Source organism: Mustela putorius, unplaced genomic scaffold (genome assembly GCF_011764305.1).
Source record: "Mustela putorius furo isolate JIRA1106 unplaced genomic scaffold, ASM1176430v1.1 tig00003962_pilon_pilon_pilon, whole genome shotgun sequence".
NCBI lineage: Eukaryota > Metazoa > Chordata > Mammalia > Carnivora > Mustelidae > Mustela > Mustela putorius.
The window spans coordinates 22,780,692-22,801,113 of record NW_025422106.1 but is presented as its reverse complement, the minus strand read 5'-3'; the positions used below and the strand labels follow the sequence as shown (position 1 = coordinate 22,801,113).

At 54.6% G+C, this 20,422-nt stretch overlaps 1 protein-coding gene across 6 annotated transcripts in view; it reads right to left on the bottom strand.

Annotated features, from left to right (window-relative positions):
• The window catches only part of ABR (ABR activator of RhoGEF and GTPase), a 176,705-nt gene that overhangs the window by 24,831 nt on the left and 131,452 nt on the right, over nucleotides 1-20,422 (bottom strand). For all 6 annotated transcript variants that reach the window (XM_004746902.3, XM_004746901.3, XM_013053499.2 and 3 more), the window contains 6 exons: nucleotides 19,701-19,823; nucleotides 19,274-19,349; nucleotides 18,747-18,851; nucleotides 17,765-17,839; nucleotides 15,103-15,200; nucleotides 14,561-14,692 (listed from right to left, as the gene is read on the bottom strand). In XM_004746902.3, the coding sequence (XP_004746959.2) occupies nucleotides 14,561-14,692; nucleotides 15,103-15,200; nucleotides 17,765-17,839; nucleotides 18,747-18,851; nucleotides 19,274-19,349; nucleotides 19,701-19,823 (609 nt within the window). The remainder of the gene's footprint in view (nucleotides 1-14,560; nucleotides 14,693-15,102; nucleotides 15,201-17,764; nucleotides 17,840-18,746; nucleotides 18,852-19,273; nucleotides 19,350-19,700; nucleotides 19,824-20,422) is intronic.

Genomic DNA, 20,422 nt, shown 5'->3' with positions numbered 1-20,422 from the left:
GGCCATGCCTGGCCAGGCCACAAAGTCTGGCCCACAGCACGACTGTGAGATCCTGGTATGGCAGGCTCTGGTCCCACGCTGCCCCTGCCTGGCTGGGGGAGGTGGGGTCCTGGAGTGGGGTCCTGGAGCTCTGCTGGGTTCTGAGTGGGGAGGGGTCCCTGCAGGGTGGCTGGGCCAGCTCCACACTCCACACCTGCTTCTACACGGTGCAGACAGGCCTGGGCTGCCAAGGCTGCACAGAGCCTCCTCATACCTGGGCCGAAGTTGCCCAAACCAACAGCAGCTAGACAGACTTGGCCCATAACACTTTGCCCAGTAATCCGAGGCGGAGTTCCCCACCTGCCTCTCCCAGCACCAGCACCAGGGGCTACCTCTGAAGATGGTCACCCTCCAGTCCCATAAGGGGCCAGGCAGCCTCCCCACCTTGGCTGTCACAAAACTCCTTTCCCCGGGAAGGCTTGGCTCACTCCTACAACCTTCACTTCTCCAATTCATTCATTTCATTCAAGAGCCACTGACTGAGGGTCCGATTCTGTGTTTGACCCTGCTGAGGAATCACAGACACGAAACCAAAGTCTGTGCTTTGTCATAAAACTGACAGCCCAAGAGGAGAGCAAGACATGGGCTTAAATACCTCTTAACAGGAAGCGTTCATGCACTTGGAACATAGCAAGTACGTACCTGCCATGTGCCTACCCAGATGGACAAAACATCATCTTTGCTCTCAAGAAACCCAGCCTTAAGCCGTAAGAACACACAGATAAAGTGCTATGACAGTTGAGAGAAAGGAGAGGAAATTTCTAGCCAGAGGAACCACAGAAGGCTTCCTGAAAGAGGAGGGAATGGCATGGGCCTTGAGAGCTATGGAAAAAGGCCATCCACCCTGGCTTTTTTCTGCATTCCTCGGGCTAACGTGCAACGGCTGGTTGTGTAACTGGCTGGTAAGGGGCCATTATAATTGCTGACCATGTCAGTGTGCTTGGCACCACCAGCTGGCCTACTTCAAAAATGGCCCTGTGCTGGCTTTCTAAGGTTCTCCCCCTTCTATCTGGATCATACGCCACAGGGTGCATTGGGGGAATGCATTGCAAGGTGTGCCCCCCACCCCCACTGGGTGTGTGGGAGGAGGGCAGTACATATCCTGTTCCCAAAGCCTTGTGCTTGTCTGTCTTAGGAAGCCCAGGCTCAATACTTGTCTGGGTAAAGCAAGCTCCGACTGGGTGAAAGCTGGCCAACTGTCTCCATGGTGACATAAGCGCCTCGGCAGATGGGTAGCTGAGTTGGAAGGCTCTTCCCTTGAGATGTTCATCTTTCCCTGCCTCCCTGTGGGCTGGGGGCTCTCTCTGGGACAGCACAGATTTGCCTTCTCTTCCCTCTGCCTGACTCACTCCCTCCTGGAATCAATGGTCTAGGAGCAGGCTGCGGGGGGCGTTGGGGTGGGGGTTGGGCAAGACAAACGTTCCCTGTCAGTTCCTCAAAAGCAAAGGTCTGAATTCTGGTCCCTCCCAGCCCACAGTGGATCCTTCCACGTCTTTGCTGGACAGGCCAGGTTCGGGCTGTCCTGACCACCCAGGAAGGGAGTGCATCCCCCCCTGCCTCTGTCTGTCCCTTCCATCAACCACACCTGGCAGGACCCACCTCCAAGGACATGCAAGCCCCCCCCCCACCTCGTCTGCATAAACAGAGCCTGGGCGGGAAGGCCCACGTGAACAGACACAGACGTTGTTGCGGTCTTTGGAATTAAAAACATTCCTAGTAGACAGTCCTGTCCTCCCTCATTCCTGCCACCCCAACCCCCAACCCCCTGGGCTCTCTGCAGGAGGAATGAGAAGGGCCACCCTTGAGGAGATGCAGGTTCCCGGGTTCTACTTAGAGAGGAGTATATACCCAGGCCGCTTCTGTCTGGGCACCCAGCCACAGCAGGGGTCTGAGGCAAAATCAGGTTAAAGTGATCAGCAGCAGCATCACTGAAGGAAAAAAGGTCAGCGGGGAATATATGCAGCCTGAGATGTGTGGGCGGGAGAGGCAGGGACTGCCACCAGTGCTGCCTTGGTGACAGCTGGGGGTGGGGACAGCTTCCAGGCAAATCCTCCAGCCTGTGAACACGAGGAGGAAAGTTCTTTCTCAGAACTTTGGGATGCTGCTGCCACTTTCTGGAGTGACCTCCATTTTCCCACTGGAATGCCTTTTGTCTTCTCCCCAGCCTAGACTGCAACACTGATTCCCTCTCCTGGTCCTCTAGCCAAATGACCCGAAATCAGGAAAGGGGGTTTCTGCGCAGCCAGCTGGACCAAGGCTATAGGCACCGCAGTGCATAGCCTGGGAGCGAGGGTTGGAGGGGAGGGGAGCCCCAGCAGACTACCCAGAGAGTCTGGGTGCAGGCACTGGGAGCGTGAGAGCAGCCTAGGACTGTGCTGAGGCTGAGGACCAGGAGGTCTGCCAAGAACGCTCCTTCTCAACTCCAGAGGAGCGCAGCTGGGGCAGGCCCCACAAGAGCAGAGCTGGGGGGCAAGGTGGGCTCTGAGGCTGGAGGGTTGCAGAAAGGAAGCTCCTGGCAGTCCCTGCCCAAAGATGGGCACGGGAGTCCAGGCCGAGAACCAGCAGATGGCCAGCAGGGTCCGGGTGGCCAAGAGAGATCGAAGCCCTTGTGCAGGCTGTGCAAACTGGCGGGGGAATGGGGGAGGCGCACACTGAAGGGCAGCTTCGAGAAAGGAGGATGGGAGACTCCCCGTAGGCAGGAGATTCCTGGCTCCATAGTGCCTGCCTGCCTAATGCGTGTTCTCACCTCCTCCTAACCCAGACTTATCCTAACTGCACCGGAAGGGCAGAGATCTCCAGGGGATGAGAAAGTGAGACCTGTTTATGTTTTTCTATTTATCCATCCATCCTTTCCCCCATATAAGCTATGTTTAAGGTCTGCATTAGGCTCAGGGACAGAAACCCTTTGCTCCAAAGTCGCCAAACAGCCAATGGCAGCGCGGGAGCCTAGATGCTGTCTTTTCAGTTGTGACTGATTTTTCAGTTGTGACTCATTCATTCATTTTTCACTGAGAAGTTACCCATCCCCCATGCCAGTGGGGAGGACCTCGAACGGGTCCCAGTCTAACGCCCACCTCAGCGAAGAGGTAAGAGCCATCAGGATTCTTTTAGACAGTCCAGGCCAGAAACTCCCATGGGGCCTGGGCCCAACTCACTGACCAGTTGTGCATGGGGGTCCGGGCTTTTCAGCTCAGGACCACCAGCCTCAAGGCCTGCCCCAGGTGTGGAACAGTACTCCCACGTCCCAGGGCCCGTGCTGCTCAGCAGCACAGGACAAGGCACACATGGCTTCTCACACAGCCTCATTCTCCACTCTGCCTGGCTACCCTGGGCGGGCGTCTTGAGGGCGCTTGGTGGCTCTAGATAGGCTGTAGAAGCCGAAATAACCACAGAGCTTGTCCACGGCGGGACAAGCCTGCTGGCCCATCTTTGGCCAGCTACAGTGATTCTCACGGTGTATTGGTCATGGAAACGGCTGGAAATTCCACTTGAGTCTTTGGGAACATCTTGCTTATCTAAAACAAAACCCACCCAGGGACAGAGTGGGCACAGCACAGCACACCCACCACATGTCCTTCCATTCTTTTTTTTTTTTTTTTTAAGATTTTATTTATTTGACAGAGATCACAAACAGGCAGAGAGGGAGGCAGAGGGAGAGGGGGAAGCAGGCTCCCCATGGAGCAGAGAGCCCAATGCGGGGCTTGATTCCAGGACCCTGGGATCATGACCTGAGCCGAAGGCAGAGGCTTTAACCCACTGAGCCACCCAGGCGACCCTGTCCTTCCATTCTTTCCCCATAGAAGTTATGGCCAGACCAACACCCAGACTCCCCTGGCCTCCTGCTTGCTCCTTCTTACAGGAGAGAGAGGTGTACAGCCAGGGTCTCCCAGAACAGTGGAAGGATGGTATGTGTGTGTAAGCAGAGCACCACCGGGCCCCCATAACAGGCCTCATGCTGATGACATAACAGCCTCAGGCAGGAAGGTTTGGAAGTGAGGTCAGCGTCCACTGAGCCTCCATGCCTTTCTTCTCCTCTGTCATTACCCAACTCCTTTCCCACCCAACTCTGAGCTCCAAGTGAATAGGAGAACACTCCTGGGAGCCAGGGAAGCTGGGTGAGAGCCCTGCCTGGTCCCTGGAGACTCAGCAGTCACTCTCAACCTCTGGGCTCAGTTTCCACACCTGTCAAAACAGGAGCTGGGACCAGACAAAAGTCATCAACAATTTTTTTTTCTTTTTTTAAAAAGAAGACGTTCTCTTTCCTCCCAAATGCAACCTTCTGCTAAACTTTCCCTGCACCCCCCATCGGATAAAACCAGAAAAAAGCAGAGGCCCCTGGCTGACAGTCCCTCCCAGCAATCCCCAAGTGGTGTGGGCAGAACCTGGAGCCCCCAAGCCTCATTCCAGGGGACGGTTCTCATGAGAACTGCTGTCTCTCCTGACCACAGCCATTTGCACCGCCCCCCCGCACTCCACTTGCCCCTCAGGGTGGGGAGATGTGGAGGCTGGGGAGATTAGGGGCTTTTTAAGGAAACTTCCGGGTCAGAGTCCTGGATCTAAAGTTCGTGTCTTATCTCTACTTGTCTCTCTGTTTTGGGAAAACTGGGGGCCTTGGCTTTGCTGCTGTGGGTTCCCTTCGGAGTCCTTACAACGGGATAACGCTTATCGAGTCAATAAAAGCTGGCGTTTTCTGGGTCACCTTGGCCCTGAAGCCAGCATGGCTTAGTCTCCGGCTGTAAGGGCCCGAGTGGGCTGTGTCTGGGAGCAAGGGCCTTACCGAGTGCCACCACACTCACCCCCCCACCCACCGAAGCCACGGCAGACGCTGGGCTGAGGCAAGGGGCCATGGTGGGGTCTGTGGCACCCATGGTGATGGAGGCTGGCGGAGCCCACGTGAGGTGCCCTTCCCAGCATTCATACTGGCCTCAGCCCTCGTTCAGGGATGGCCCTGGCAGTTCCTCTAAGCCCTTTCTTTCTCTCCGAGGTTTCAAAACAATCAAAAGTGAGACCACCCTAGGGACCGGTTTTTTGGCTTTCTAGGGAGACAGCCACAGCCTCCACCTGCGGGGAGCTTAGTGGTTACTGAGAGTGTCAGTAGGCTGGGGACAGTCACCTCTGTAATCTCATTTACTATTCACAGGGGTCCGGGAGGGAGGAAAGAGGTCACCTGGGGCCACCTTGCTAATTAGGTGGTGGAGCTGGGATCAAATCCAGCTCTTCCGCCCGAATCTAGGAGCTCCCCCCCCCAACAAAGCCAGGAAGAGCACACCCCTCTTTTGGTTTGTTGAGAAGCTCGGTCTTCTCAGGCCCTGAATAAGTCAGTCCCCAGGGTCTTCTCTGGATCTGCATCTCTGCTCGACACCCACCCTTCCTGAGCCGTGGTTGGGGGCGGGGGGCCAGGGAGTGGGCAGCCAGCCTCCCCTTCCAGGAGGCATTCTCAGATGGGGCGAGAGAGCGAGGGAGACCTGAGCCTCCAGCTGCTTCCTACTGAATGCTTCTTGTCTCCAGAATCCATGGAGCAGGGTCGGCCTCCCCAGATCGGGAACACCTGGGAGACAGGCTGCAGAGCAAGGGCAGGAAGAGGGAGGTTGTGCAAGTGCGGGGAAGCATTTGGGCAGCAGGGCGGCTCTCTCAAGGGATCCTGCCTCTGGCTCCCCGCCCCCCATCATGTTGCGGGCTCTCCAAGGGTCACTGAGGCATCTGGACCTATCTCGTGGAGGACAAACAGCAACTCCAGCGGTGGTGGTGGGGGGCGGGGGGGACCATGGCTCCAGTCTCAAGGCCTCTGGGGAGGAAGTAGTGTCTGAGGCAGGAAGAGGAACAGTCCTGGCACTAACCCTCCCCCACCCCCACATGCCTCTGGGTTGGCATGGTGGTGAGGACAGCAGCAAAGGGAAGATGCCCACGTGGGCCAGCGCTGGGAACAGCAGGCAGTGGGGGTAGGAATCACACGCTCTAGAAACAGACGCTTCCCCTGGTCATGCACAGAGAGCCTGGGGTGGAGGAATGAAAGGCAGAAGCCAGCCCCAAGGCTTTCTCCCAGCTGCCCCCACTCCTCCCCTAGTCAAAATCAGGCCATTCCCAGGACTGGGGGCCTAGCTGTGGTCAGTATGGCCTGAAGAACATTGGGAGAAGGTGGTAAGGACCCATGTGAATGCCGCTCTGTCGTCCCACCCAGGAAGGGACCCAGCACCTCCTGGTACCAGCCATGAAGAACCAGAGTGGGAAAAAAACTAAAAGCATTTTTGGGTCCACCAGACCAGTGCCCCAGAGCCCAGGCTCCCAGATCAATAAAGCAGGGTCAAACAGGGACAACAGAACCCCTGAGGACCAGAGAGAGGGATGTGGGGTAGGGAAGCCCTTGACTTCTGCCCTAGCAGGCTCCTGACCCATGCTTACTCTGAATTTCCTCCTGCTCTGCAGAGTAATTGAAACCAGAAACGACTCTGGGCCAACAATGGCCCCTTGTTCCCAGCTCCTCACTCACTTTGTGCTCTGGGCCTGACCACACCATGCCAAGTGGGGAGCTACACCACCAAGAGGTAAGAGCCCAGGGCTGCTCAAGCCAGGGCTAAGGCAGGAGGTGAGGGCCCTAACCTTGACCACCAGTATACTCTGAGGTTAGTTCATCAAAGCTGGATCTGACTTCATCAGTCTAAGAAAACAGATGTGGCCTGAGCCAGCCTAAGGCCCATCATAGGGGGCCTCTTGCAGGTGATGGCCTTTGACCAGGGGGACAGGGGGCTGCTTGAAAAGCTAAACCTAGAGTCCCTCCAAGAAGACAGAGGGCACCATACCTGGACCTGCCAGCTGGGAAAGGGGCTGTCATCATTGGATGAGAACAGACTCTGTGCCAGCCCTGTGCCAAAGGCTTCATGAATTTCTATATTCAAGTTTCAAAAGGACCCATTTATGGGTGAGGAAACTGAGGCCCCAAAAGTAAAGTAACTTACACTGTTCTCCCAACTAATGAATGGAGGAAGGTGGAATGATCCCCAGATCTGTCTGGCCTTAAAGGCCCATCGACCCTGATGGATCAAAATTCTCTTCTGTCTTTTTTACTACATGGTGAGGTCCTTTTCATCCCCCCTTTTTTTTTTTTTTAAGATTTTATTTATTTATTAAAGAGAGACAGACCCCAAGAAAGGGGTCCAAATCCAAATATGTCTTGCTACCTGCTCTCCTGCCATTCCAGCCTAGGTCACTGTCATCTCTCAGCAAGACTCACGCCATTGCATCCTAACCGTATTTCCCTGTATCTATGCTCACCTAAAGCCATTTCTTCAAATATACCTTAAGTGATAGGTGGGAAACGTAGATGAGAACAGGTCAGGGGGAATGGGAGAGGGAGAAGCAGGCCTCCCACTAAGCAGGCAGCCCTATGTAGGGGCTCGACCCCAGGACCCTGGGACCATGACCTGAGCGAAAGGCAGATGCTTAATGAAGGAGCCACCCAGGCACCCTGGTCCTATTCATTCTCTGTGTCCACAGCACAGTGCCTGACATTTAGAGGGTGCTAAGCAAGTAGGAATGCATAAATAAGCTGATAACAAGACGAATGTGTACATCACAGCTCTAGTACATTCTGTCTTTTGAGCTTCACAGTAAGCTGGTGATGAAGGTAGAATGGGGATAATTATCCCCATTTAACAGAGAAACTGAGCCCCCCCATATCAAAGAACTCAGATGGTGATCTTCTGAGCCCCTTCTGACCTTCTGACTCTCTTCACGCTTGATAGATATAAACCATGACCAAGGGGAAGGCAGAAGAGATCTGAGAAATAAGGTCCAGGAGATAGGGATGCCTGATTTGGGGGAGAGAAAGCCAGGAGGCAACTGTTTTAACCAAAAGAAGCTAACAGTGGCCAGTTGTGTCCTCCACTCATGGGGCCCTGCGACAGCTGGGGTCCTGTGATAGCTGGAGACTGGTGAGCAACCGGGTGGGGATGGGGAACCTTGGGTCTGGAGAGAAGGAGGCTATGAAATCTCCATCCTCAAAGACCAGGCTCTTTTTCTCAATTAAAAGGGTGAAAGTCTAACACGAAGACAACCGAAATGTCCCTTGGTGCATGAGTGGATCAACAAAACGTGCCCCATGCATATCAGCCTTAAGCATGGAAATTCTGACACGTTCTACCACGTGGATGAACCTTGAAGGCATCATGCTAGGTGAAGTCACAAAAAGACAAACACTGCAGGATTCCACTTCCATGAAGTCACTGGAATGGGAGAGTCAAAATCATTGACAGAAAGTCAAATGGTGGTTGCCTGGGGAATTACTGTTGTTTTTGTGTGTTGTGTTTTGTTTTGTTCTGTTTTTTAAGTAAGCTGTATGCCCAACACAGGGTTTGAACTCATGACCCCGAAATCTGGAGTTGTGTGCTCTACCGACTGAGCTAGCCAGATGCTTCTGCAGTTACTGTTTAATAGGTATGGTCAGTTAGGATGGTAAGAAAGTTCTGGAGGTGGTGGGGGGGTGCGGGGGAAAAAAGAAAGTTCTGGAGATGGACAGTGGTGATGGTCGCACAACAATGTGAATGTACTTACTCCCTCTGGGTGGTACACCTAAAAATCACTAAAATGATAATTTTATGGTATATACATTTTACCACAGTTGAACAAAAAGTAAGGGCTGAGGCACCTGGGTGGCTCTGTGGATTAAGCCTCTGCCTTTGACTCAGGTCATGATTCCAGGGTCCTGGGATCGAGCCCCACATCAGGCTCTCTGCCTGGCAGGGAGCCTGCTTCTGCCTCTCTCTCTGCCTACTTGCAATCTGTGTCAAATAAATAAATAAAATCTTAAAAAAAAAAAAAAAGTAAAGGTCTAAATATTGTCAGATTTGCCAACCTGGGCTCTGTATCCTAGTCCTGAAGGCAGGGGACTGGCCTTCATGACCTCCTCCTGAGTGTCATTGATAATTGCTCTGAACCCTCAATAAGCTTCCAAGAGGCCGGGTGAAGACTGTTACAGAGATTCCCCTTTTCCCCTTCAGACTCAGGCTCCAGGCTTCAGAAAGGAGGATGGAGACCATGCATCCCATTGGGTCTGAACTTGGCAACTGGGGGTGCAGGGCACCAGCCTGAGGCTGGAGCTTCACCTTTCCTGGCTTGGGACCCTGCCCCTTCCCAGGCCAGGGTCTTGCGCACTCCCAAAGAGAAGCTGCCTTCTACTCTGGGGTGTGGGGGTGCGGCAGAGAGCAGAGGGTGGTGGGTGTCCCCAGGTTTGTGGCAATGAATAGGGGCGTGGAGGGGCTCCCCTGGCTTAGGTGGCTTCGAGGTCTCAAACTCCTCTTTAGTCTGGAGTCAGTGGCAAAAACTGAGCTGTGGGGTCCTCAGGGAGAGCTCTCCCCTCTGACCCAGCCAGTCAACAAGGGCTGGGCCCTGGGAATATGCTAATCAGCCAGTGGGTAGGTCCCAGTTGGGGATAGCACATCTGGAGCCTAGAGCGGCATGGTTGGAAATAGACTGGGATAAATATATGGGAGTCCCCTGGGGCCGGGGAGTTGAGGCAGACAAAGGGGGGCCTCCTGGCTGAAAGGATCCTGGGCTGGCCAGGGGCGGGGGGGTGGCGGCAACGAAGAGGCAGGCGGGGGGGTGGCCTAGATGCTGAATCTGGAGATACTGGCCCTTTGGGGGAGGAGGGAGGACAACAAAGGGAGGACTCCTGAGCCTGGAAGAGGAGAAACATCCAGCTGGGGTGGTGGTGGGGGAGGAAAGAAGGGCTCCACTGAATCTGTAATGACAAAAGGGCAGACCCCTGAGGGTCACAGACTGACATTCAAGTCGGTCCCTGCCCCATCTAGAAGCATTTTCTTCCACTCATTTGTCTGGCAGCCAACCAAACATCACCAGCCTGGGCCTGGGCTCCTGAATTTAGAACCCTTGCTCAACCACCGTGGCATGTCCCTTACCCTTCCTGGTTTCAGTTTCCTTCTCCACCCAAAACAGAATTGGATGAAATGCCCTCTAGGAGTCCTCCCGCCGGAAACCCTCCTGATCCTCTTCTCTCATTCATTCCATCAACCTTCCTCTTACTTGTGTGCTCACAATCCCTCCGGCTCAGGGCAGGCGGGCTCCTTAACTTCCTGGGACACTCCCATGAAGGACCTTCCCCCTGAATGCCTACCCTGCTCCCTTCTGCTGATCCAAGCCTGCCCACCTTGCTAGAGTAACCCAGAGCCTTAAAATGGCAATTAAAGTGCTGGCCATTATGTAAAATGATTTTTATATGGTATAAGAAGTATTTTTGACAACGTAACAAAAAAAGATCATTATAAAGACTACATACAGCCCTAGAACAAAGAGAGGTTTATGATACGATTACGTGAAAACACGAAAAAAATACAAAATACACACTGTGATTAAAACTATATAAAATTTCTATGCCTGAAGAAGGAAAAAGGCACAAAATCGAATGGCTGTTTCAGAGGAGTGGGAGTAGGGATGGTTAGTGATTATGGATCACATTTCTTTACTATAATTGTCCTTTTCCTTCTAATGTAAACACTGCATTTGGAATTGAAAAAACCCAGTGTTCTCCAATTCCTCTCCCTCCAGCTCCTCCTGGGAGCCTCCCTAACTCCAGCCCACAATGATCTTGCCTTCTTTGAATTCCTCCCGCACACTTTTCCATCTAACTCTGTAGGGAACAGTGGTCCGTGGGAGAGCACCTGCAGAGGGCAAGGCCTGGGTCGGCTTCCAGTCCTGCTTTCAAGCCTGCTTCTGATCCTGGTTCCAGTCTTACTTCTGGTCCTGCTTCCGGCCCCAGTTCTACCTCTTGTTCAAGTCTTACTTCCAGTCCTGACTGTGGTTCCGCTTCTAGCCCTGGTTACCGTTCTGGTTCTGGTCTTGCTTTTGGTTCTGGTTCTAGTTCTGCTTCAGATCCTGCTTCCAGGACTGGTTCCAGTCTTACTTCCAGTCCTGTTTCCAGTCCTGGTTCCAGTATTACTGCCAGTCCTGGCTCCAGTCCTGTTTCCAGCCCTGGTTCTGGTCCTGGTTCCAGTATTACTGCCAGCCCTGGCTCCAGTCCTGCTTCCAGTCCTGCTTTAGGTCCCGCTTCCAGACCTGGCTCCAGTCTTCCTTCCAGTCCTGCTTCCGGTCCTGGTTCCGGTCCTGGCCTCCTCCCCATGGGCTGCCTGGCCTTGGACAGGTTACTCACTGCTTCGTTTCTTCGCTTTCTCATCCACGCATGTGTGATCACTTTGCTTGCCCTAGGGGACCCCTGAGATAGCGGCTGTGAGCATCAGCCCAGTCCTGGGCTCCCAAGAAGCTCTTGGGTGTTGTGATCATCGTTCCTGCCATCTTGTTGCACTTTCTAGTGGCTTGGCATGTCTTGATATACTTGTATCATCTTAAAGCCAGGCCCTAAGGCCCTTGGAGCAGCCAGCCAGTGCTGGGTACAATGCAGAGGGACCCTAGGTCTCCCCGCACTGGCTCTTTCCCCTGTGCCTGTGCTCATTCTGCTTCCCTCCAGGCGCACCGGGCCGTTAAGTGTCCGCCACCAAGGTAAGAGGACTCCAGACTAAGCATGGCTCAGGCTCACTTGCACCATGAAGTGGGATGCTGGAGTGGGACATCGCCCTGGCTCTTTCTCTAGGACCCAGGCTGAGAGACTCCCTGTCAGAGGCCTGGGGCATAGGGACCCAATAGAGGGGAGAGGGCTGGCTTTCCTGTACTAGGTAAGCAGAGGCGGCAGAGGCCTCAGTGTCCTCCTGGGGATGGTGTGGTTGTCATTTTCCTGGCAGGGCCATGGCAAGGATCAGAGGAGATCACATTTGGGCATATGCCTCCAAGAGCACAAGTACTACACACATGTGTTGCTGATTAGTGCTGCCATTTGCCCGTCCCTAAATGCTGCCCCCATCCCCCAGCCTGCTGCTCCAGATTCCCTGCCCCCATTGCCACATCAGGCAAACCCACACGGAGACTCATTTGGGAACAAACACCTGGAACTCAGGATAGGGGCTCCCAGTGCTGTTCTCTAGATGGACTGGGTGAGAAGGGGCACAGATGGGGACAGAGGTGGGCCTTCTTCCCCCTGCCTCTCCTTTAGGCGACCTGAATGTTAGCAAGGATAGCCCCTACCACAAAGCCACCCTTTGCTCCATCCTCGGGGCCTGCTTTAGGGGAGCAGAACCAAGTGCCAGAGGCTGGTGCCAATTTCCTTCCTTGGACACGTGGCAGAAAGGGAGGTGGGAGAAGCTGCGGGAACAAACTGTTCCGTGGCTCTGGTGGGCCTGGCCACATGGGAATGGCTCAGTGCAGGCTTCCCACCCAGCCCGGTCATCCTCAGGGTCTCCAAGGGGGCATCACAGGGCAAGCAGACCTCGCGGGACACCCCCACCCCTCCCCGACCCACAGGAAGGCTAGCAAGACGGCTCCACGGCTGACGGCCAAGGGCTGCACCGGGGCTGGGCCCTGAGGAGGTGAGGGCTGGGAGACTTCGAAGTCCTCTAGGGAATGCTGGCTCCGGCCTGGCCACTCATAGGCCCAGGTCAGCTGGCAGCAGGAAGGTTTGTGTTTCTTTTAATATCAACTCCCAGGCATTTAACATTCCTCGAAGCTTAAACACAGAAACATTTTCCTTACCAGACTCTGCTTTCTGCTCTGCCAAACATAACCTGGCTTCCTCCCCTTCCCCCAAAGCCTCCATCTGCTCCTGTCTCCAAGATGTAATGATTTATGGTGTGTTTCCCCTGGGGCTTGTGCAGCTGACAGAAACGAGGAGGAGGGGAGCAACAGGGCTTGAAGTCCAGGTGGGGACGATGCCACGGGGCCCTGGAATCTGGGTTCTGGAGGGCGTCAGGGCCCGTGATGCTCCCTGAGAGGGCTGCCCTGGACAGCCTTCTGACCTCGTCCATTTCATGGCCACCCATGGCCCACGGAGCAGGGCACCCACACATTTCTTGGCTGGATACCTCCTGAGGCTAAGCAGGCAGAACCCCTTCCCTGCTCCGTCCCTCTGGCCAGCCCAGGGTTGCAGAGACAGGGCTCTCACCCCTCATCCCTGCAGGAAGTGGGGTCCCAGGGCTGAATCTGCAGACCTCTCTCTCATCTAAATGACGAAGGACTGGCTTCCAGTTGCCTGGCAGTACCGTTTCCCAGGCGACGGTGCTGAAGAGCTGGTCCCACGGCAGGAGGAAGGGACATGCACAGGAACACAGGGGGACACGAGGCAGATGGCTGGGCCCCCACCCAATGATGCCACTCTGCTGTTCAAACACTCAGGTGAAACAGATGGGGAGAAGAAGAGGACCCCACAGGTCCCCAAAGGGCACTACCACCAAGAACACCGAGCCAAAAGCTAGATCTCAAACTCCGCAGCCTCCACGGGGCATCAGAGAACAAACTCCCCCGACCCCGACACTGGCCAGATCACATCTGGGCAGTTATTAAGAAGCTTAGAACAGGGGCGCCTGGGTGGCTCAGTGGGTTAAGCCTCTGCCTTCAGCTCAGGTCATGATCCCAGGGTCCTGGGATTGAGCCCCGCATTAGGCTCTCCAGTCAGCAGGGAGCCTGCTTCCCCCTCGCTCTCTCTGTGCTGCTCTGCCTACTTGTGATCTCTCTATGTCAAAGAAATAAAATCTTTAAAAAAAAAAAAAAGAAAGGAAAAGAAAAAGAAGCTCAGAACACCGAATGCTAATAGGCTCAGTCCCAGTGCCAATTTCCCTTGATTTTAGGGTTACCAGAACCCATCCTCAATGAGGCCACTCGTGTGTCCCAAGCATGAGGCCACAACTGGTGCCAGATGGAGTGTGGATGGCTCTGAATGTCAGCCTCCCAGACCTGCATCCTCTTGATAGGGAAATGAACAGCAGTCATCTTTAGAACTGGCAGAATGTTCCAGAGACACAGGCTGCAAACCAGGGCCTCCAAGAAACAGCTGAGGCACATATACTCTTAACCTGACTCTGACCTGGCTCTATCATTATCCAGAGACCCCACCTGCAGTCAATGAACTCCTGGCATGAGTAAGGCCCAGCAGCTGTAGCAGCAAGTCAGAGACCAGCCCCCAGGAAACCACTAGGAATCCCAAGCCCTTCCAGTCCAGTGGCAAACGCTCAAGGCTTCACTCCTCCAATGCCAGACACAGCATTCATGGATACAGCCTCAGAATCCTTCTTAATACAATGTTCCTGGGAAGAGCCCCCAGCAGACCAGAGGTGGGATGTGAAAACAAAGATAGTTGTCACCCCTCCTGTCCATTGTGCAGAGGTGTGCATATCATGCACCAGAACCTGGGATGGAAGCCTGAAGAAGCCAGAACACATGGGCTTCTGGAGGCAAAGTAGGACACCATGTCTAAAAAAAAAAAAGAAAGAAAGAGAAGAAAAAAAAAAAAAAGACATCATCTCCAGCAGGAGAGAACCACCACCTTGAGGAACTTGTCTCAAACCAGTTTTGAACCCAAGTCACAAAAGGCCAGGCACCTTCACCAAGAAGGCAGGTGAGAAGGACTGCTTCCCAGTAATACTACCTCCTGGCAGCTCCTAGAGGCCTGCCTTGATGCCATGGCTCTCACCTGGATCTGCCCTTTGCCCATGATCTTGTCCACGATCTCGTTGTTGTCCTTGTTGACCTTGGTCTTGTCGTAGCACTTTTCGTAGCACAGGATCCTCAGGGACTGGGAGCCCTCCAGCTCAATCTCAAATTCCTGGGGAAAGACGGTATGACGACCCTGAATCTCCAAGGCTAACACACACAGCTTCCTGGCTAGTGTGGGCCCCAACTTGGCAAGGGTGAGAGGGGGGTGCCCAGGGCTCAAGAGGAGCATGTCAGAAGGCATGCAGGAAACTTCCTCCCTTGCTACAGCTCCAGAAGGCTCTGAATTGCTGGCATAGTAGAGTCTGGGCCTGAGCTGAAAACCCCACGTCTAGCCATAAACACAGTATCAGACGCTAAGTGAGCAGGGAGTGGAGGGCAGAGAGGTTAGGGAGACGGAAGTCACCCAGCCAGCAGGCCCGACCATCCCCCATCAACAGCGAGGGAGCACAGGGAGTGGGGTGGGCATGCTTGGTGACAAGCTCAGGGGTCCCTGCGGGGACGCCAGCCGCCTCCACTCACCTCATCCCACTTGGGCTCTGTCGTGTCCCGGAACACCCTGGTTTTGGCTTTGCTGACGAAATAGCCAAAGGAATCCACCTCCAGGGTACAGTACAGGTCTGCAGCAGGGATGGGCAGAGACACACCGAGTGAGGCCCAAGGCTCAGGACCTCGGGAGGGCAAGGCGGATAACTGCCTCTGTCCCCCCAACCTCCCTGCAGTACACCCTCTGTGTTCCCCTTCCCCCAGCCCTACGGGCTCTGACTCCTTCCCACTTCTCTGCCCTCCAGCTACACTGGCTTCTGCCCTCTGACTTGCCCCGCTGCTCCCACCTGAGGCCCTTACGCCTGCAGTCCCTCCATCCCTGGTCCTTGCTCGGTTGCCCGTCACCATTGAAGCCTCAGGCCAAAGTCTTCACTGGCTAGGCTGGCTTCCCTTCACCCACCAACCCCAGGTTCCTCAACAGGGCACCTGGTTATTTGAGGCGGAAGTCTCTGGAGGGCGTCTGACCTCTGGGTGCTGAAAATCTGGAGTAACCCCCACTCATGGCGACAATCGAAAATGCCCCCAAAGCCTAGCTGCTTGTTTTCTTCACAGTTAAGTTCTCTTTTCTGCCTGTCTCCCCTCACTGTATCAACCCCACACAGGCAGAAGCCCCCAGTGAGACCCAGCTGACGGGGACATGGCACTGGGAGGCCACCCCAGGCACTCTGCAAATCCACACCCTCCCTGTGGGGCTCAGACCCTGACACCCGTCCCCGTCCACGGGAGTGACCACGGTTGCATCCCAGTGGGATGGCGCATGGGAAGGGCCTTGGGGCTATCCGAGCCAATCCTCTGCAGTGGGAATCAAGGGGCAGAGGTCAGAGGGTGGACATCCATGCCCCTCAAGGCCCCATTCAAGGGCTTTCCTCAGAAGGGAGAGTGGATGGAGCTGCCCCCGAGTTGTCTCTGGCCGGGTAGGACGGGGACCAGACAGAGCTGGATATCAGGGCATGCTGTGAGGTGGGCACAGATTAACAGGCGAACAACACCAGAGGCCTTAAGCACCCTGGCCTCTGCCAGGTCAGAAAGCAGGTAGAGAGATGGAGGGCGAGAGTGCCGTCCCCATTTACTGACTTTCATGAGAGTGAGCACTGTCAGGGGTTAGGGGGTAGTTCGTGAGCTAGAAGGAAGGCTTTGAGTCTCACTGTCTGGGTTCAAATCCCAGCTCTGCATAAATCACTGAACCTCTCTGCCTTAGTGCTTTCATGTGCAAAGCAGGACTAACAATGGTGCCTACACCCCAGGCCTGACTGTGCAGATGTAATGAACGTATTGGGACAGAGAGCCACAGCTGAAGATTCATGGGGCCTGAGCCCGCTGAGTCAGAGTGAACACATGTGCAGCGCAGGAGGCTGGTAGAGGGAGGTGGGGAGGATGATGTGGAGGTCAGGAGATATTTCTGTAGCAGCTCACCTCATGTCTAACCTCTGACCCAGTTTGGAGGGAGAACACCTGCTCTGGGAGAGGAGGCCATGCCACCTCCATGGCCCTGCTCCCTGAGGCCCATCCCAGCCAACAGAGAACAAAGAGAGAGGGTAAGGCATCTGGGCATGCTGGGCCACAGACTTAGGTGTGTGGAACAACCTTCTAGAACTTTACCAATCAGGACTATTCCTGGGCAGTGCCCCCTAGAAAGAGGTTCCATGTGTCTGGGGAGGGCCCAGGAGGCTGCCTTGCAGCATGGCCTGAGTGGTGAGCTCTGTGGTCCTGGCCATAATGAGAAACACTGCTCTGAAGCAAAGGGTCTGGGCTTTGGTAAATGGAGTATTAGGGACCTCGGAGTGACGTCAAGGGCATCAGAGCAGAAATGCACTTGAAAAGGCTCCGGAACAGGCCAAGGCATCACCTACACACTGGCCACCTTTGAGCTTTCTCTAGCACCTAGTAAGGTATCCAGGCACCCAGCAGTAAGGGACCCCCATGAACGTCACAGGAAATGCTTGTCAAATGGCTATCTGCGTGGTGCTGGACAGGTTGGGGGGCCCAGGGCAGACCTCTCCTTCCAGAGACGAAGAGTAGGGAGAGGGAAGGGGCAGGTGGGGAGGAGAGGAGTCAGGATCCCTGGGTTTCTGATCCTCTGTGAGGTTCAGTCCTTTTATCTATAACTCAGTTTTCTCATCTGGCAAATGGGAAGAAAAATTCCTATGGTTGGGGGGGACCTAGATAAGTGTAACTGTATCTTGCCAAACACTAAGAACTGCAAGGATGTGGGCGATGGTGATAAAGAAGGCAGGAAAAGGGACATGTGTGGCAGGGTGCTGGCACAGCAGGGCACTCAGGCATCTCTAGGAGAAAGAAGCTGAGGCTCTGAGAGGTTAATAGATTTGCCTGAAGTCCCACAGCTTGACAGGGGCAGATGTGGGGTCAGGGTCCAGGATTTCAGACACCCAGAAGCTAGGGAGGGCTTAGGGAAGAGCAGACCTTGGAGACACAAGGCAGGAACGACCCTCCTGCCAAGAGGAGCTGGTTCCTGACTGCTGGGGAAATGCCCACCCACATGTCAGGGCCCCAGCCTGGGGAGAGCAAGGCAGACTTGATGAGCCATGGGAGGCCCCTTCAATGGGTCCACAGGGACTTCCTGTGAAAGGATGAACCATGGCCCCTGCTCTTCCTAGGGCTAGGGGTCAGGGGCACTTACTGGCTGACTGCTTGAACCCCTTGGCAGAGTGGACGATGACATGGAGGAAGCCATAGAGTCCAGGAGACTCATCGTCTGTAAGAGAAGAACCACCTGGTTAGGTTTGGCGAGAGGCCGGCTTCAGACCCCCCTTCTCACCCCAGGCTCCCAGGAAGGCCAAAAGGGTGGCAGATACCATCTGAGCCCTGGTCTCGCAGCACCACCTAGTGGCTGGAGGAAGAAGTTTCCAGAGCCCACTGCTTCCTGGAATTTGACCTGGTACCCCTTCTCCCTTCACTCAGCCTGGAAGGCCAATCCCCATCTTCCCTGCTGGGCCAGGGATCTCATACCATTCCACCAGGGGCACTTTCCCTTCCCCTCTAAAAACTGCTTATCCCCCCGCTGGCGGTCCTCCTCAGTGTAGCCTTTCAAAGTGAAAATCAACCAATATACATCTGCCCCCTAGGGGGCAGATTAACCCCATATGGGGAGGGGAGCCTGCCTTCAAAACCCCTCCCCAGCATCCAGGGGGCAGCCAGATTCTACCCATTCTGGACCAGCACGGATCATGGCTCTCCCTCGCTCAAAAAAACCTCCCACTGGTCCCTCAGCTTGAACAAACTCCTTTGCTTGGCATTCCAAGATCTGCCCCTGGAAACTTCTAGCCTTATTCATCATATGCTAATCCACCTACCCTTTTCCCCTCCACCACCACCAGGCCCCATGCTTCGGTCTTTTGCTTCCATCATCTGACTACCTCATGAACATATAACAACACGATTCCAGTGCACAAGGGTGCCAGAGCCTTCTCTCAAGCCAGAGAGGGCCGGGGAGCAGTTGGGACCATGTGAACTCAGTAGAGAACAACCCTGTTTGAGCTCTATGTGTGCCTGGAAACTGGGTTGTTACAACCACGTGTCTGGCTAGGTCCTTATGGAAGGTTCCAGCAATGCCCTGGGAGCTTGGACCTGCTGATCAGACAGCCTTGGGTTCTCGATCTTACCGTCTTTATTGCTGGTGACGGGAATGTTGTGTACAGTCCTAAGTTTGAAACAGGATCCCGTGAGCACCTGGAGCTCCACGGAGCTCAGGACAAAGGCCTGGAGATCTGCAGGAGGAGCCAAGAAAGGACAACATCATCAGATCCACCAGGACCCGCTGCTCTTCTCTGGGGGCTGCTGCAGGAAAACAGCTTAGCTCCAGGGGCAGAGTTGGTCCCCAGAAGGGAGGGTAAGATTTGTAGGGACATAGGAACAGTCACAGGTGGCTCACAATTGCGTGTGTGCAACCGCGAGAGCAAGAGAGAGAGAGACAGACAAGCCTGGGCTCTGGGCCCAATCCTATTGCTAATTTATTCTGTGCCATTAAGCAAATCACTTCAGTTCCTTGGGCCTCAATAAGTGCCACCCACTCTGGCCCCTTACAGACAGCCCCAGAGGAGACTGCTGATATGAAAGTGCGTGAAAACACAGAAGGCCACCCTTGCCATGGACACCCTCAGGGCAGCCTAGAAGGGGAACGCAACTTTACCTTTCTTCTGTAGCTTCTGAATGGCTTCTCTCCATTCTGACCTCTCATAGTCTGAGGACAGTAAAAACAGGTAGCTCTGAAGAGAGGAGAAGAGAATTCAACAGAGTGACCATGTGGCCAAGCGCATTCCTGGCTCCCTCCTGCCCATGTACCCTGAGGCTTGGTGAAGGTGGGAGCTGGGAAGAGAGCCTCCTTTCCCGGAAGCCCAGCCACAGGAGTGGCAGTGCTGGTGATGGCCAGCAGGGGGCACTGGCTCCACACCAGCTGGCGGAGGCAGTCCCCAGTCCAGTAGGAGCTGGGACAGCATCCTTGCAAACTGGGCCTGAGTCCCTGAGTCCCACAAGTCATGGACAGGAGCCCTAGAGAACAGACAGCCCCGGGACCAAGAAAAGGGGCCACCTCTGTCCCGTCCCCACCCCTTTCTGACCTTTCCATTACGATTGTGGATCCGAAACGGGATCGTTGGGGAGTTAAGCAGCAGCAGGAACTCATTCTCAAACATCTTCTTTTTCAGGCGCTCGATGGCCCGGCTCTGTCCTTTGTTGGCTTTCTGTGGGGGCCGGAGGGCACAGATGGTTTCCCTCACACACGCCCCTCCTCCCTTGGCAGCTCTAAGCAAAGCATTTCCTTGTGCATTCAATTATGTCTTTTAATTTTTTTTTTATTTTTTATTTTTTTGGTATTTTATGATGCTCTGACATCTTGGGGGAGCCCAGCTGTCCAGGGAGAAAGCTACCTTCCCAGGGCAAGCTGACCCTTAAGCTGGTAAACATGCACATACCTTCCATATACAAACCAATTGGTCCTGAGTTCCTGCCCCCATTCACCAAGCTAATGTTCCCCTACCCGTCTTCTCTCAGTGCCATCAGCCTAATAGTGTCATCACTCAGTCACTTCTGTAAATCAGATCCTGGGTACCCCACTTCAGAACCTCAGACACCGTTCAGCAGAAGGCCCTAACAGCTGGCCTGGCACACGGGGCCTCCCAAGGCTGGGGCTGTCCTCTGTGTCCAGCCGAGGCACCTACCACGCCTGCCTTGACCCCTCCACCTCAGCTGCACCACACCATTCCTTGTTCTGGAACAAGCCCCACTTTTGCAGAGAAGGTACCAGAGAGAAATAGGAGCGCAGTCAGGTTTACCAGTCTTG